General features: G+C 36.2%; 2 protein-coding genes and 1 long non-coding RNA gene across 6 annotated transcripts; 2 read left to right on the top strand and 1 right to left on the bottom strand.

Moving 5' to 3' along the window:
- Nucleotides 1-2,113: 2,113 nt before the first annotated feature.
- LOC121250184 lies at nt 2,114-9,043 on the top strand. 4 transcript variants are annotated; one of them, XM_041149179.1, is made up of 2 exons: nt 2,114-3,263; nt 4,219-4,354. In XM_041149179.1, exon 1 carries the CDS (start codon nt 2,274-2,276, stop codon nt 3,219-3,221), a length of 948 nt encoding a protein of 315 aa, XP_041005113.1. In that variant the 5' UTR covers nt 2,114-2,273; the 3' UTR covers nt 3,222-3,263; nt 4,219-4,354. The 4 variants fall into 4 exon arrangements, with proteins under 4 accessions (XP_041005113.1, XP_041005115.1, XP_041005114.1 ...); XM_041149181.1 differs by lacking the exon at nt 4,219-4,354 and adding an exon at nt 3,666-4,007; XM_041149180.1 differs by lacking the exon at nt 4,219-4,354 and adding an exon at nt 3,663-4,007.
- LOC121250185 lies at nt 4,945-6,179 on the top strand. The gene has a single exon (XM_041149183.1). It carries the CDS (start codon nt 4,945-4,947, stop codon nt 5,821-5,823), a length of 879 nt encoding a protein of 292 aa, XP_041005117.1. The 3' UTR covers nt 5,824-6,179.
- A 3,461-nt stretch (nt 9,044-12,504) lies between the features above and the next one.
- On the bottom strand, nt 12,505-13,998 carry LOC121250337. Its single transcript, XR_005937765.1, has 2 exons — nt 13,503-13,998; nt 12,505-12,667 (listed from the first exon to the last, which is right to left on the bottom strand). It is a non-coding gene; the product is annotated as an uncharacterized LOC121250337 (long non-coding RNA).
- Between the last annotated feature and the right edge of the window lie 2,117 nt (nt 13,999-16,115).

Raw genomic sequence — 16,115 nt, 5'->3', positions numbered from 1 at the left:
TCACTAGCTCACTGAGTAATGAGCTTCAAATAGATAAGTCATATACAAGCCATTTGTAAATAAGTGGGCCTCACTAATAAATAGTAGTTTTTTTTTATGCTTTTTTTCAAATGGAGTTAACTTTTTTACAAGTGCTTGTTTGAGGCTCGTACAAATAATTTTTTTTGCTCGTTTTATGAGTGATTCTCCATTCGAACGCCAAACAATTGCATGCTCAGATTGCAGAAAGTTTTGGCTTTTGACTGTTTATCAAGATGATCTTCATCCAAGTTCTCATATCGAGCAGTGTCAGTAGCTTGATGTCGTACATTTTGTAAATTTTATCTAGATCAGTTGAAATATCCGAATAATTGTAGCCAAAAATCTTATTTCATGTAGAAAAATTATATTTGGTGGGAAACATTTCTCCGCATCGTTGGTTCACGTGACAAGACTTTGATTTATAATTTTAAGATTTTCTCAAAAAGCAAATTATATCAAATTAAATGAGATATTTATTTGTTAAGGTCATGTCTGGATATTGAACTGAGTTAAATTCTTTATGAATAGTAGTAAGTTGGGATGGTAGAGTGAGTTTTGTGAAGTCTACTTAAGATGAATTTTAAATGTATTTAGATATTAAGATAAGTTTAAATGTATTTATAGGAAGTTGATAAAGGTTGTAAGTCTCACGTATAAAGAATTGTTGAATTGAAAAAGGTTGTAGGTTCTACGTATAAAGAGGTTTTGAGTTGAGATGGGTTTAGTAGTTCAAGAGTTGAATGTTTGGATATTAAATTTAACTTAAAATTAAACTCAACTGAATTATTCAACCAAACGGGACTCAAGAGTACTCGGTCCAGATTTTCTAGGCTGTGAAGTAAGTTAAGGCCAGAAGCTGGATCCATGGAAACAGAAAGCCCAACTATGCCGGTTGATAAAAGCCAGGAAAACCGCATCTGGGCCTTCTTCCTCACAGAAAAGGTGCATAGGCATCTCCGTTGAGCGGTGCCGTGGCTTTCCGTCCGTCTAGATGGACGGATGTGCCCGACAATAAAAATATTATCATATATTAAGGAACAAAAAAAAGAAAAAAGGGTCGAGTCCAGACTTTAGAGCCGTATTCCACTCATTGTTCTTGTGATGTGGATTTTATTCTTAGAAACTAAAGTTTTTACAAACTTAGAAACTAAAGTTTAGTAAAACCATCAGCTGGACCCCACTGGCCCAACGACACACAATAGGAGAGACAGAAGCTCAGCCAGGACCCACAAAAAAAAATAAATAAGACAATTATGAGAGACAATCCATTTATTAAATTAAAAAAAAAAAAACAAAAATAGTGTAAGAAATGTGAATTCTGATCTAATTATTATATTAAAATAATTGATAAATATATTTTGTTTGATGGAAATTCTTTTTTATTCTATCTAATTTCATATTATTTAAATATTGATACACCACTGATGTTATATTCAAAACTGATTGATATTCAATAGATTTTCTGGTGTGTTAATACTAGTGTTTTAAATTTCGTACCGTACCGACTCATACATTTCTATATTATATATATTTTATCTAATTTGAAAATAAATAAATAAATAAAATCTCTTTACCGTTAATACCTAGTTTAAAATAATCAAATTGAGATACTTCTCCCTCAAAGTATCATATTAGAATACGTTCAAACCAAATTATTATTTAATTCTCTGCCTTTGTAAAGAATAATTTTGGTGCAAACAAAACCCACACTCATACATCGCACATTTTACACAGGCGCCAATAACATCAGCCTGTTGAGCAAAAATATCAGGGCGTAAACGTCACGCATGGAAGGTCAAGCGCGGGAATTGTCAAGGAGCAGTTCAAAGGGTGTTTACTGTTCCAGCCTAATGATATTAGACACGTGTCAACATTCTGTAAGCTTTTCCTAAAGTGTTTCCACTTGAACCGGAAAGGAAATTATGCTGCAACCAAAGGCAAGCCCCACGTGTACTCCCTTTTCCAAAAGTGCCGGACACTCTCCCCTTTCCCATTGGCTCGAAACGTGGGACCAATTAGAGGCCAATATTAGTCCTCCCAGATACGCCACGTTCATGTGGGACCCACCGCAACTACAACCCACCCAATCAGGTGCTGAAACTGTTTCAGTGTTGCCCTAGACACGTGGTGTTTCCTAACCCAGCCACCGTACTGCCGTTATCATTATCGTTTCCATCTCCGAGAAAGAGAGAGACAGAGAGCGGGACCAGGGAGTGAGCAAGAAAAGCCAGGAAACAAGGTAGAGGAGGGTGATGGACGATGCTGATCGCTGGAACGTGAAAAATATCGGTTGTCAGCGGCAAGATAAGACGATATTCAACCGGATGATGCTCAGATTCCGTCCGATTGCACCGAAACCGGCCACCAGCGGCTCCAACTCTCTGCCGGAGAACAAAAACAACACTTTTGTTGCGAAAGCAAGGAAGAAGAGAAAGTACGTCAGACTTCGCACGGATAATAATGGATACAAGAAAAAGAAGATGGTTCCTGTGGAAGAGAGCAAAGACGGGTTGGACAAGAAGATTCTGACACTGCAACTGTTGCCTGAGAAAGATCTAGACACCGGAGGCACCGGGTCTAAGGTGACACTGCAACTGTTGCCTGAGGGAGCTGAAAAGAAAGATCTAGACACCGGAGACACCGGGTCTAAGGTTGATCCTACCGCTGGGAAACTTGCAGCCGACGATAATGAGGATGGGGACCCCCGAATGGGGCTGAAGGACAAAAAATGGGTGTTTGCTAGCGTGAATCCCGATGCCGAGTCAGATCGGACAGTGGTTACGGCGGCGATGAGGGTGGTGGAGTCCTGGGTGACAGTAGCTAGCGTGACAGACACGTGCATGGATGTACGATGGTTAGGGTGTACGGACGGAGAAATAATTAAGAATCTCGAAAGGGACACGTGTCCGGGGTTTATATCAGACGGCTTCGACAGGGTACAGTGGGTAAATGAGGCGTATAAGAGGATGGTGAGTGAGGACGGTGACGGGCAGTTACCGGAGTGTACAGTGAGGTTGGTGGCGAAGGAGAAGTTTGAGTTTCCCTATTTACACCCGGGGTTTACGGGTCAAGTGAGGCTACAGCATACGTGGCGGAACCAGAAATGTTCAAAGGTGATGCCCTGTGATGTGTGGAGGATGGAGTTCGGAGGGTTTGCATGGAGGTTGGACGTCAAGGCAGCGCTAAGTCTGGGGCTTTAGGATGCGAAGCAAATATCAAACATCAAAGCGATCAGCTCTCAGGTAAGCAATAGTTCTATGACATTGAATATTAAAGTGATAAAAAGTTTTAGAAGTATTTGTAATGAAAAGGACAATGCAAACATGATCAGGATCATGGGCTTTAGCTGTTTTTATTCTTGGGGATGCAAGCTGGGAAAACTATATATATTATAATAGCCATAAAAACCACGTCAAGATAATTAAGAAAGCATTAAGGTTGAAACAGTACTGCCACGTAGGGGTTCTGTGAAATTCCCATTGGGCCACATTTTGATAATAAACTAGAAAAAATGATTTTATAATGTCTAAGATTCATCTCATCATCATACACAGCCATGAACTCATCTTTAGCTAGCTTTTGGTGAAAGTTTATATTTTTGGCTCTAAATTCTAATTAATGTACGATTGTTTGTTCTGTAGTAGTATTCTTATATGAGTTGAAGTGGTCTGAAAGTATCACGTGAGGAACAGCAAGCACCGCCAAACTGTTTTGACTCTTGACGTTTTAACTTTGTACTGTAAAAAAAACAAAAACAAAAACTTTATGTTTATTTATTTTTCCGTATTTTTTTGTACATTTTATTAACGTAATTAGTTGTGTATTTTTGTTAATATAAAATAATTTTTTTAAATTGTATAAAAATATATAAAAATACTGTATGTAATAGAATTAAAAAAAAAAAAAAGTGACAGCAGTAGTTGTGCTGTAAAAGTATACATAAAGAGTCAAAGACGACATACATTTCACAAAAGGTAGTAAATTTAGAAAACGACAGTCTTATTTCACACGAGATAATACGATAAAAAATAATAAATATCCGAGTGTTGACTGTTTGTAGATTCTAGAAATATTTGCCACGACCTTTTACGGTAAGAAAAGTAAAATATATTCGATGGATACGAAATATTATATCTATTTAAATTTTAATGATCGAAACTAATTTCAAAGTTTCCTTTCTTGGTACAAAATTGTTAGATAGGTTACTCACAGTAATACTTACACGTGGCACTACTTGAGAGACGGAGGCCTATCCAATCAAGCCCTGGTTTGAAACCCGATGACGTCAACAGATCTAGCACCAGATCCTCACCGGCATCGATCCCTCCACGCGTCCTCGTCCTACAAAGCTATCAATGACCGAAAACGACGCCTATCCCACACCCACTACTGCTCTGTTTCCATCATCTTAGACAGATCATTTTCCATCTCTCCGCATATGTAACAGCGTGAATCCCACGCTCTTTAAAGAGAGTGTATCAGTTAGGCGACCAACTGTTAGAACCGAACTTCGTTGTTTGGAGCTAATAACAGACAACCACGTGTGCGCTTTCTCGAACCTCCCCAAGGTTCTCACCCACATGACCAAACAGGCAAACATTACTCTAAGCCCTAGGCAGAGCCCACGTCTACCCATCCTTTCGGCAGTGCTGGACACCTCCTCTTCTCTCATTGGTTCCCTTGTGGGGCCAGACAGCGTTGCTCAATTACGCCGGATACGCTACTTTTCCACGGGGCCCACCCTAAATCTAACCAATCAGATCGCGTCACTGTTTATGGGTAGCCTGGACACGTGTTTTGTCACGCTAGGTTACTGTGAACTGCTGCTTTGATTATCGCCTGAGCTCAAACAGGGGCAGTTGGAGTGATGGAGAGATACATAAAAACAGAGAGAGATACAGTGCTGTTGATTTAGTAACGGATATGGAGGGAGGAGAAGGGCGGTGCATGAAAAGGTACGCGGTTGGTGTGCAGGACAAGGTTATTATGAATCGGATAATGCTCAGATTCCGGCCGATTGCGCCGAAACCGGCTACCGGAGGCTCTGTTTCAGGTGGTTCAGCGACTGATAACAAGGACGTGTTTATGAAAAAAGGAAGAACAAAGAGAAAGTATGTTAGGGTTCGGAAGAATCGTGGGACAAGACCCAAAAAAAACACAACCGAGGGAGAAATGAAAGAATATAAAGATGGGTTGAACAAGAAGGTGGTGACTCTGCAACTTTTGCCAGAGAATAGTGAACGGAATGAATCTCCCGAGAGTGGATCTGGGTGCAGTTCTGATTGTACGGAAACAATCAAGAACGGTCAGGGAATTGGGGTCCCACCCATGTGTTTGAACTTCAACAAGGCTGTCCGTAATGACCTGGGTAGGACGGTGGGGATGCGACAGATGAGGGGTGTAATGGAGTCGTGGGTGACGGTGGAGAGCGTGACCGACACATGCATGGATGTGCGAAGGCTGGGGAGTACGGACGTGGAGCGGATGAGAAATCTGGAAGAGGACGCGTGTCCCGGGTTCGTGTCGGACGAATCGAATAGGGTTTTCTGGGTGAATGGGGCTTTCAAGAAGATGATGAGCTACCGTAACGACGGCCTGTCACCGGAAATAATAACGGTGTGGTTAGTGGCGGAAGAGAAGCTGCCGTACTTGTACACGGCCTTTACGTGCCAGGTAAAGCTGCAATACAGGCGGGGGAAGGATAACTTCTCGCAAATACTGCCTTGTGATGCGTGGAAGATGGACGGTGGAGGATTTGCATGGAGGCTTGACGTTGAAGCTGCCCTTAGTTTGGGCCGTTGATTGGGATCAAAGGGCAAAGATTTAAAAGAACTCAGGTAATTTTCAACCAAAAAACTGTATCTTTAGGTCTCGTACGTAATATCGATATGTATTAGCAATATATACAGGAAGAAGTGAGTGAGAACGAAATGGATAAGCTCTGAAGAATGCTGTCATATATAACACAATTCTATATTAATATGAACGCACTGAAATGCCTCTAGTATTGACTAAACAATGGGAAAAGAAGTGATTGATAAGCATGACAGAACTCACAAAGGAGATAGCAATTTGTGGGTGGGAGAGTCACTTGGTTCCTCCTCCTACATTGATAGGATCATAGGAGTGCTTTTTTTTTTTTTTTTTTTTCCTTATTTTCAGTTTTGATTTTTCCCATCTTATTATTATAATTTTTTCAAATTTTTTCATAAAATATAATAAATAATTTAATTTTTTTAAAATTTTAAAATAATTATAATATTTTATTTAATTTTCAACTTTTGCTTAAAATCATCTTATCTAATCTCTCGTACAAATAGCATCTAAAGCAAAAACAAAACGAAATGAAACATGAGAATGACAGCTGCTATTGCATATTTGCATGTACGATATTTCCTTCTACTCTTATTCCCATGTAGGATATAGAAAATCCAGTTGGTCAAATTGGCTTGTTACCATATATATGAACTCGACATTTTCTAATCGGTGAGGCTTTACAGTGTTCACCGTTCAGTAACAAATCATCCATCAATAAACTTTGCGACCCTAAATAATTTATCCTTAGTATTCAAGTTTCAACTAGCAACTTCATTCCCCTAAACTAAATAATACTATTATATATATATATATATATATATATATATATATATATATAAGGTTTGGTGTTTATCAGGTGGAAATGGAACCGAACTTTAGAATAATCCTAGCTAACATGCTCTGAATGGTGTAACTTTGATTAGTGCTGCTTCTACAGCTAGCATAAGTAAGTGCACATGTGATTTGCATTTCCATTGGGTCAGTGTATAAAACAGCAAAAGCATTGACCTAATACAACTGCAAATTTCAACTGTAATTAACGGCCGATAATTCTCTGATCTGGCTCTGGCTCTGATCTCCCCGCCAGGCCACTCTTTACTTGTCGGCAGCCTTGTATATACAGTAAGTCATAGGTAGGCAAGTGTTAAAGAAAGACAGATTCTTTGGAGCTTGGAATGTCAACATCATCACGAAGTGATGAGCAAAGGGTCAAAAATAAAGTGGACGAATGTCAAGATCACGTGTGCCCAAAACACTATTGATATATATTTTCATAGAGTAAATAGATAGTAGCACTGTTATTACTTTATAGATCGAATATTAATTTTTCTGCGTATTACTATATATTCTTAGACCACAGGGAATCTAAAAACAAAAAGTCCTTATATAAGGAGTGGTTTGTATTCAGAGATGAGTTGAGATGGTTTATGAATGGTAGAATAAAAGTTGAATTGTTTATTATATTTTGTGTGTAAATTTAAAAAAATTGTAATGATGAGATGAGTTGAAGTGTGTTTTGGATTCAAACGAGTAAGAGTAATGATATACACACAACACATTATACAACACATTGCACAACACATTGCACAACAATATTATAAAATGAAGGTATTTTTGTAAAGTAATGTTACTTTTATAAGATGTTTTATAAAAATATACCTCATTTAAAACATGGTTGTGTAAAGTGTTGAAAAAAATATTGTGTATAAATCATTTTCCTTATATTAATTGGGATTGGCTTATCATGTTAATGCATGCGGGTACATTCTTCAGAATTTTGAATGTCAAACGTTAATCAGTACATGATAAAAAAATAAAAATTAGGAACAAAGGGAAAGATTGATAAGACATCACCCATTCTTTGTATGCATTACTCTCATTCTTAATTCTTATTTATTCAAATCGTTTATATGTATCTTACAACCGAAATGCTACCTAATTTGGGGGAATTACTGAGCCAAATAATTCATATCATTTGCTTAAAAGTGAAACACATGATAATATTTTAAATATTGGCCTAAAAATGTTTATTCATAAGTGAGAAAAAAAAAAACATTGGATTTATGTGTACTTAGTGCTATATATTTTCCTGTCACATATATATACATGATTAATCTTCGATTTAGAACTAATTCAGGATCTAGTTCAAATTCTAACTAATTGAAGACTACAAGTCTATAATATTGCGGAATAATCTCATATTGTCTGTAGACAAGATCTTTGGCATGTTTATAAGGAATGAATAATACCGGTTTTATGAGATGAATTAGGTCCATGAATTTCTTCATACAACTGCATTTAAAATAGGTGTTGTCTTGTCTATATGCTTATAAGCAATTAGGTGTGATCCGCTTTAAAATTATAGAGGTAATTTGGACCACCAAATTAAACAATGTAACGTGAATGTGGACAAGCCTAGGATCAAAGTGTCGTGACCGTTAATTTTAATGTCGGCCCCCAGCTTGTCGATTGACTACTAGATCTATTCACATTTAACTATAGTTAAATATATACTTATAAATTAAAAGATCTTCTATTTTTTCTTTTATCGGCATTAAATTAATAAACCCACCTCATTAGGGCTTTAATTACCATATATATCTTATTATTAATAGATCTCTCTCTCTCTCTCTGTGTAAAATGTTATTTTTGTTGCGATTATTAATATTGTTAATATATGCATGATTTTAAGTTGCTAACTAGCTATTTATTTTTGTTGTTGCTAACGACTTGGATTCAGTAACAAGGTTTTCTTTTAATTACGCGGGGACTTCTAAAGTTGAAGAGAAGGGTGGGTACGTACTTGACGTGTGAGAGACTAGTATTGTAGAAAGTGTACATTTTGTAATTAGAATCAGATCAAGACTATGGTTTTCTATTGCAAGCACTGTGATTAAGACGGACGGACGGACGGGCCGGGGGACAAAGGTGAAGCCGGAGTACTCGTGCATGGGTGGGTGAAAACCTAAATAAATTTTACTCGCCGATGCAAGTGATCATCGTCAGATGATGCTTAAGTTTGTCTGAGATTGCATATCATGTCGTCTACCATGCAAGAGGGAAGGAGCAACATGATAGGAGAGTGGACATTAATATACTTTGGTGACAAGAATGTTGACAATATATATGCAGCTAGCTAGCTACATGTTTGGCATCAACTTATCTAAAGAACATTTAATTTATGAAGGAAATTTTCTTACTTCAATCGTTCTTATTATATATTTTGGGGATTTATTTGCATTTAAATGACGTAGCTTTTTTGATCAATTAGTATGCTGGATTTTTTTTTTTTTTTAAAGAAGAGTACTTGGTACTCGAAACCGTTCATTTTAAACAGGGTTCACATGATAATATCATTGAAGTGGTGGAAAAATATTAGAGTAATGTTACATTCACAAAAGAATTACACAAAAATAATCTCACAAACTAATTAGACTTCCTCAAATCTGTTAAATCTACTTTACATTAAAAGTAATTTTATAATCTGACAAACCAAGTCAGTTTGTGTGATTATTTTTGTGTAATTTTTTTGTAGCTAACGATATTTTCCAAAATATTAATATTTCCTCATTGTTGTTGTTCAGACCATTAAAAAAAAAGGCAATTTTAAAAGGATTCCTCCTACTATTTTATGAAGGAGATGCACTACTTATACCAATTAAGCATAAAACCACCCCGATCATCGATTGATCATATCATTGTCTCAAAAGTGATCTGCATGCAAGCTATGCATTCAAAACGATCATCAAGAAAGTTTGAGTCGGATTTGTTCATCAAGAGAATGAAACCGCCGAACCGTAGAAGGACCGAAACAGAAAGAAATTGAACCATTTATTAATGGTGTTGCATGTGTCTTAAGTCCTTCTTTATCCAAGCTGCAGGGCCTCATAAATAACTACGCAAATGGACATCAGTTTTCATGCAAAACAAATCGTTGCTTATAATTGATGATTTTGTGGATCGAATTCATGATGCGTATGTATGTTGACCAGTTTAATTTTACATCATTTTTTTGTTTTCTAAACAAAGAAATTACTTTTAAAAGTAGAAATAATGAATTATAGAAAAAAAAATTCAGCTCATAATCTCATATACTATACAGTAACATGTAATTTCTCATTTTTACCGTTCAATTTAAACATATATATATATTGATATTTAAATATGTGTGTTTACACATCAAGAAAAAAAAATAAGAAATCACATATTGGTGTGTGGTGTGGAGATGATGAATAACATTTCTTTAAAAAAAATCAATTTAAATCTAATATCTTTATTTCAAATCTAACCGATGATTTTAAAATTGAGCTAAGTAATCTAAAATCTTCTAAATATTTTACCAAAATCATTTTAAATGAGGTTTTTGTAGTATTATTGAACAAAAACTAATTTTCAAGTAAACATTTTTATATTTTGGAGTCTCGAAAATAATATATTTTGAAAAAATTAATTTATTTAAATGATTTTATTATTTTAAGAATATTATTTAATAGTCATTAATTTATTTGACCCAAAACATGCCATTAAATACTATTCGCCATTTTTCCAAAAAACAACCCAAGTATAAACCGACCATTTTTTCAGAAAATGGCCTAACATATTCATTTATCAATCACTATAGGCAGGAAACGCAGGCGAGATTATCACCATCCCTGCTTACCACCATTCCTGCCGCTAACACTGTATCCGAGAATCACAGGCGGGACTTACCACCATCCCTACCGCGTGTATCGTAGGCTGGACTCTACACCCGTCTCTGCTTAGTGCTTACCACCATCTCTACAGTTTCTTTTCCTTTCTCTTATTCCTTTCAATCCATTCATTTCAAACATATCCAAAAATCATCTCTCACATGAAAACAAGTTTTCATTCACAACACATGACCATACATGAAATGATGCAATAAATGCCATGATGCCAAACACAACATAAATGCACGTAAGCATAATTCAATTAAATAAACAACACATCCTCACATCCAACCGACCTCATACTCCCCTCGTGGCGGTTAACGGCGGCCCGAGAAGGGCTAAGATTGGAAGGGGAATGACGTCGGCTAAAGGGGAAGAGAATGAGCAGGGTGGTGTTGGCCACGCCGGCGTTTAGCAACGTATTGGAGGGGACGAAGAAATGAATAGGGGAAGAGGGGCTCGTATGTGGGAGAAAGAAGCCCAAGGGCAAAATGGGAAGAACAATTGTTAGACGAAAATATTGTTCATCTCCTATTCGCACTTATATATAGTCGATGTGTGTGTGCGCGTGTGTGTATGTCATCAGGCCATCACTAGGGACAAGAAAAAAAAGGTGTAGGAGACAAGAAGAGACATAAAGCATGCAGATGTTAGGAGTCAAGAGGCATGAGAGTGTCAGGAGGCATGAGAGGGGTCAGACCCGCAACTACCAATGGGTATTATATAAAAAAGGGATGTCTAGACGATTTGACTCTCTCAACTTCTACTATTCTTCTTCAATCCTGGCAAGGAGAGCTCCAAAGGGATTTTCTTCTCTAACGAGTAGATCTCCAGTTTGTTTTTGTACAGTGAAATATGAGGGATCATGAGTTACTGTAAACAAATACATTATAGTATATTCCCCTCTCCAAACGGCAGTGGACTTAGGTAACATGTTGAACTACGTAAATCTGTATGTACATCGCTTTTTATTTTCTCTGCACTTATTTTCTATTCACTGCCATAGATGTACTCATCGATATCGTATAGCCGCACCAGAACACCGCCAGGAGCTACAAACAACATTGATCGAGGCCTAAGTCGTTACAGTGGATTGAGAATGACTCTTTCTCCTATTCTAGCCTGTTGAGTGACACGCGCGCGCGCGCACACACACATGTATCTACTATATATATAAGTGCGAACAAGCAGGCAGAAGTTGTCACATTTTTTTTCGATTTTGCCCTCCATTTACTCTTCAGTTTCCTTCATGCTCTGTCTTGATTTCTCCTAGGTTCTGGATTCTGCTTCTGCCAATTTCTATTCCAGTTATCTTCTTTTTTATCACCGTCTACACCGACTATATTTAAGTATAAAATCAAGTCTTTTTGCCACTTCCTATAAAAGCCTCAAACTTATCAAATTCTGATTTCTTTTTGTTTTCCACCGCTTCTACAACTCTAATTGGATTCTATTTTTAATTTGAGATTTACTAGGTACAAGCAGTTTGGCACACCAAACTGCGTACCAACACTCACATGATTTTTTTTATTACAAAAATAAATAAAAAAATGTCTTACATTTAATATTGGTATGTGCTTTGATGCACGAAATCGCTTGCAATAAATTTTTTTCTTTTATTTTTTTTTCACCGCTTGTGGCTTAGTATAAAAGTGATTGTCACCCTTCAATTTCCTCAAATTTTGTTCTCTGCTTGTCAATCTCGGCATCGCTAGGTATGTTTTCTTCTACTTCTTCTTGCCAGTTAAATATGTTTTATTGTTTATTAGGTAATTTCTTTAGACGCAATGCTTCGATGTAAAAAAAAATAATACATAAACTCCTACGGAATGTTGTTTTGAGACAATTCCAAAAAGGGAACGAAATGCAAAAAAGAAGAAAGCGAAAAACAACACTTGAATTTATACAAAAGTAGAGTCGATCAATGTTTGTTGGAATTTGTGAAGATTAAAAAGATATATATATATACTATCAGTAATTGTAGGGAAAGAACAAAGCAGATGAAATTCACTTGGGAAGGCGCGGGGGAAACCGAGGTTCAAGTCTTTTTATCAAACACTCGGTGTGCATTGCCGTTGCTCCCTCTTCCATCCTCGAATTCTATTTCGCTTGGCCCATATTACATTAGCACGTGCAAACTGCTAACATAAACAATATCTCAAAAAAAAAACTTCATATGTAAAAGAAAATTATACTGAAAATCGAAGGAGGAAGAAAATTGTATAATTTATTTACTTGTTTAAAAAAAATAGATAACAAACAAAATAATAGAAAAAGAAAATCAAATAGATTGAATAAGAACTTTGAACTTAGTAAAACAATAAAATAGAAATTCGGAATATATAATGAATGTGTGCATCTAAAAAAATCGCTAATACGAGCAAAAAAACCAATATATAGAAAGAAAAAATGTTTGCCAATTTTTTCAGATCTAAAAAATAAACCTTCGGATCTCAAGGACATGCAACAAAGAAAATTTATCCAAAAGAACGATAACAAAATCTGAATATACAGAAAGAAGAATAGGAGAATATAAAAATCATCAAGATCTGAAAAATAAACCTTCAAAATTGTAAGTATTCGCAAAAAAGAATTCTAACAAATCATTTTGAGAATCCTTACAAATCAAGAAACACATAGAGAGAGAGATTTAAGTGATAGAGAAGTAGAGAAAGAGAGGAGGTGAAGAAGAATCAGGAACGTTGGGCTTATGGCAAAGAACATTTGTGAGGAAAAAAAAAATTCAACTTAGTAAAGAAATAAACAAAAACATCGGAATATAATGAATGTGTACATCTAAAAGAATCCTTAATATGAGGACAAAAAACAATATATAGAAAGGAAAAAAAAATACAACTCTACAGATCTGAAGAATAAACCTTTGGATCTGTAAGGACTCGCAAAAAAAGAACTTATCGAAAAAAGAACAAAATCTTAATATACAGAAAGAAGAACTAGAAAATAAAAAGAAACGTTCAGATCTGATAAATAAACCTTCAGATTTGTGATGATTCGCAAAAAAAAAATCAAATAAATCAAGAAACACGCAAAGAAACAGAGATTAAAGAGGTGGAGAGGCAGAAAAATAGAGAGGAGGTGAAGAAAACTCTGGTCCGCTGGGATTATAACACATAGCACTTTCTGAAAAAATAAAATAAAAATTCCAACTCAGCAACAAAATAAAATAAAAAAAACATCTAAATATATAATACATGTGTAGATCTAAAAAAAACTCCTAATACGAGGACAAAAAACCAATATGCAAGAAAAACAAATCATAATTTTTCCAGATCTAAAGAATAAACCTTTAGGAGAAAAAACAAACAAAAGAGAAAAATCACATAAATAAAATGATTTTAAAAAAATTATAGATTAACGAAAAAGTTATAAAAAAAACATGCAGATGAAACAAAGAGCTTCAGAGAGAGAGAGAGAGAGATGAAAGAGATAAAGAAGTGAGGTGGCTGTCTTAAGTGTCATGGTGAATGTAGGAGACAAATAGGAGATAAATGAAAAAGATAGAGAAGGGGAAGAAGACTCTTGAAGATGAATGTTAGGAGAGAGAGAGAGTTATGAGATAATAATAGGGCGTCGGTGTCGGTGTCATGAAGGAAAGAAATAGAGTAGAAAAAAGGGTTCTTTTTTCCTTTAAACATTGGGTCCCTCCATATGCCCCTGACTTATTTTCTTATTTTTATCATCTGGGTATTCGTGCAGTACAGGTTACCCTTTACTGGTATATATATATATGAAATAATATTGGGAGAAGTCACTATTTGGCTGTATCCATTGCATACATGACATGACATTATCTAAACTACACATCTCCCACACATCATCCAAACAGGACTAAGAGAGAGAGAGTTGATGGATGAGAGGTGGAGAGCGAGAGAGACGTGGAAGGCAAGACAGAGAGACGAGAGAGAGGTGGAGGGCTTGGCTGGCTAGGAGGTGCACGTGGAGGAGTCACGGTGGTCAGGGAAGCTGCTCGGTAGGGCTAGAACCGACGCACAGCGGCGATAGGGCCGTTGGTGGCCCTGAGCTCGCGTGAAACCTATTTTATGGATAGTTTGCGTGTGTGCGACGGAGAGGGAGAGGGAGGTTCGTGGTGGCTGGGTCTGCGAGAGGTGGTCGTCGGTGTGAGGTGGTGGAGGTGCGGTGGGCTGGGTGGCCGCGTACGGCAGCGCAAGTGGAGAGAAATGGGTGAAATCTATTTCGGTTGGGTTACCGAAGGAGAGAGAGAGAGCTGCGCGAGGGGGAGATCGGTGGTGGCTGGTTTGGTCGCCAGCGTGAGGGGGAGTCATCGGTGGTGGCGGTGAGGCTGAACGGCGTATGGCGGCACCGGGCTGGGCTGAAGGTGAATCAAGCGTGGGGGAGAATCGGGCCAGAGGAGAGAGAGAGAGAGAGAACAAAATATTAAAAAAAAAAAATAGCCACGTAGCACTACAGTAGCTGCTCTGTAGCACTACTTTATATATATATATATATATATATATATATATATATATGAACCTATTTTTTATCCAAAAAAGAAAAAAAAAAAAAAAAAAGAACCCAATTACCCACAACATCGATCGAGATATCCATCCGCATCATTCATGGGGCAAGCTGGACCATGGGCTACGACCCCAGTGAGCCTGGATCAGGTTTCCATGGGCTCTGGCCCAGTTAGCCTTTATCAGATTTCAAAACCTATGTTTGATTTTCGAACAACATATCTACACCTATGTTTGATTCTCGCATGTCATCTTATGGAGGTTTGACAAAGAAAATGGATCTATTTTCCAACAACATATCTACACCTATGTTTGGAAAATGATACTTGAACACTAAAAAATATAGAGATTTGACTGAGTTGTTTATTTTCTTATTTATTATTAATTTCTGTTTAAATAAAAATGATTTTTATAAATGATTTATCTTTTTAAAAAATTGAAAAATTGAAAAGATAAATAAAAAGAAATGAGTGCCACATGCACAAAAAAATTTTACAAAAATAAACATACAAAGTGACAACTTCATATGATACATTAGATCTGATTTACAATAAAAGTATCTTTACAATTTAACATACTACATCAAATTATACCAATTTGTAGATTTAATTTGGAGAGATCACTTTGTGTCTAATGCATTTCTAAAAATAAATATTTGGATCAAATTTCGGTATTTTGGGTGTCTAGTGGCAATGCCCTTTTTACAATAACACATTAGGCTTTGTTTGGATCTTGAATTACTCTCAACTCATTTCAATTCATCATTACAACATTTTCAAATTCCAATATAAAATATAATAAACAATTCAACTTTTTTAAATCCCAAAATAATAATAATATTAAAAAATAATATTTCAATAATATTTTATCATCTCAACTCAACTCACTTCAACATCCAAACACACTCTAAGTACTCCATAATTAAGCATTCAAATTTCAAACCATAAAATTCACTTATTTAAACAGTATTGGTAAAATGTCTTGCTTGTTTTTATAAATTCTTTCAACTCATCTCATCTCATTACATCACATCATATTTAATCATTACAAGTTATTTACAACTTTTCAATTCATCTCATCATTATAATTT

This window comes from Juglans microcarpa x Juglans regia, chromosome 2D (genome assembly GCF_004785595.1).
Source record: "Juglans microcarpa x Juglans regia isolate MS1-56 chromosome 2D, Jm3101_v1.0, whole genome shotgun sequence".
Taxonomy (NCBI): domain Eukaryota; kingdom Viridiplantae; phylum Streptophyta; class Magnoliopsida; order Fagales; family Juglandaceae; genus Juglans; species Juglans microcarpa x Juglans regia.
This window is presented reverse-complemented; position numbering and strand designations above follow the sequence as displayed.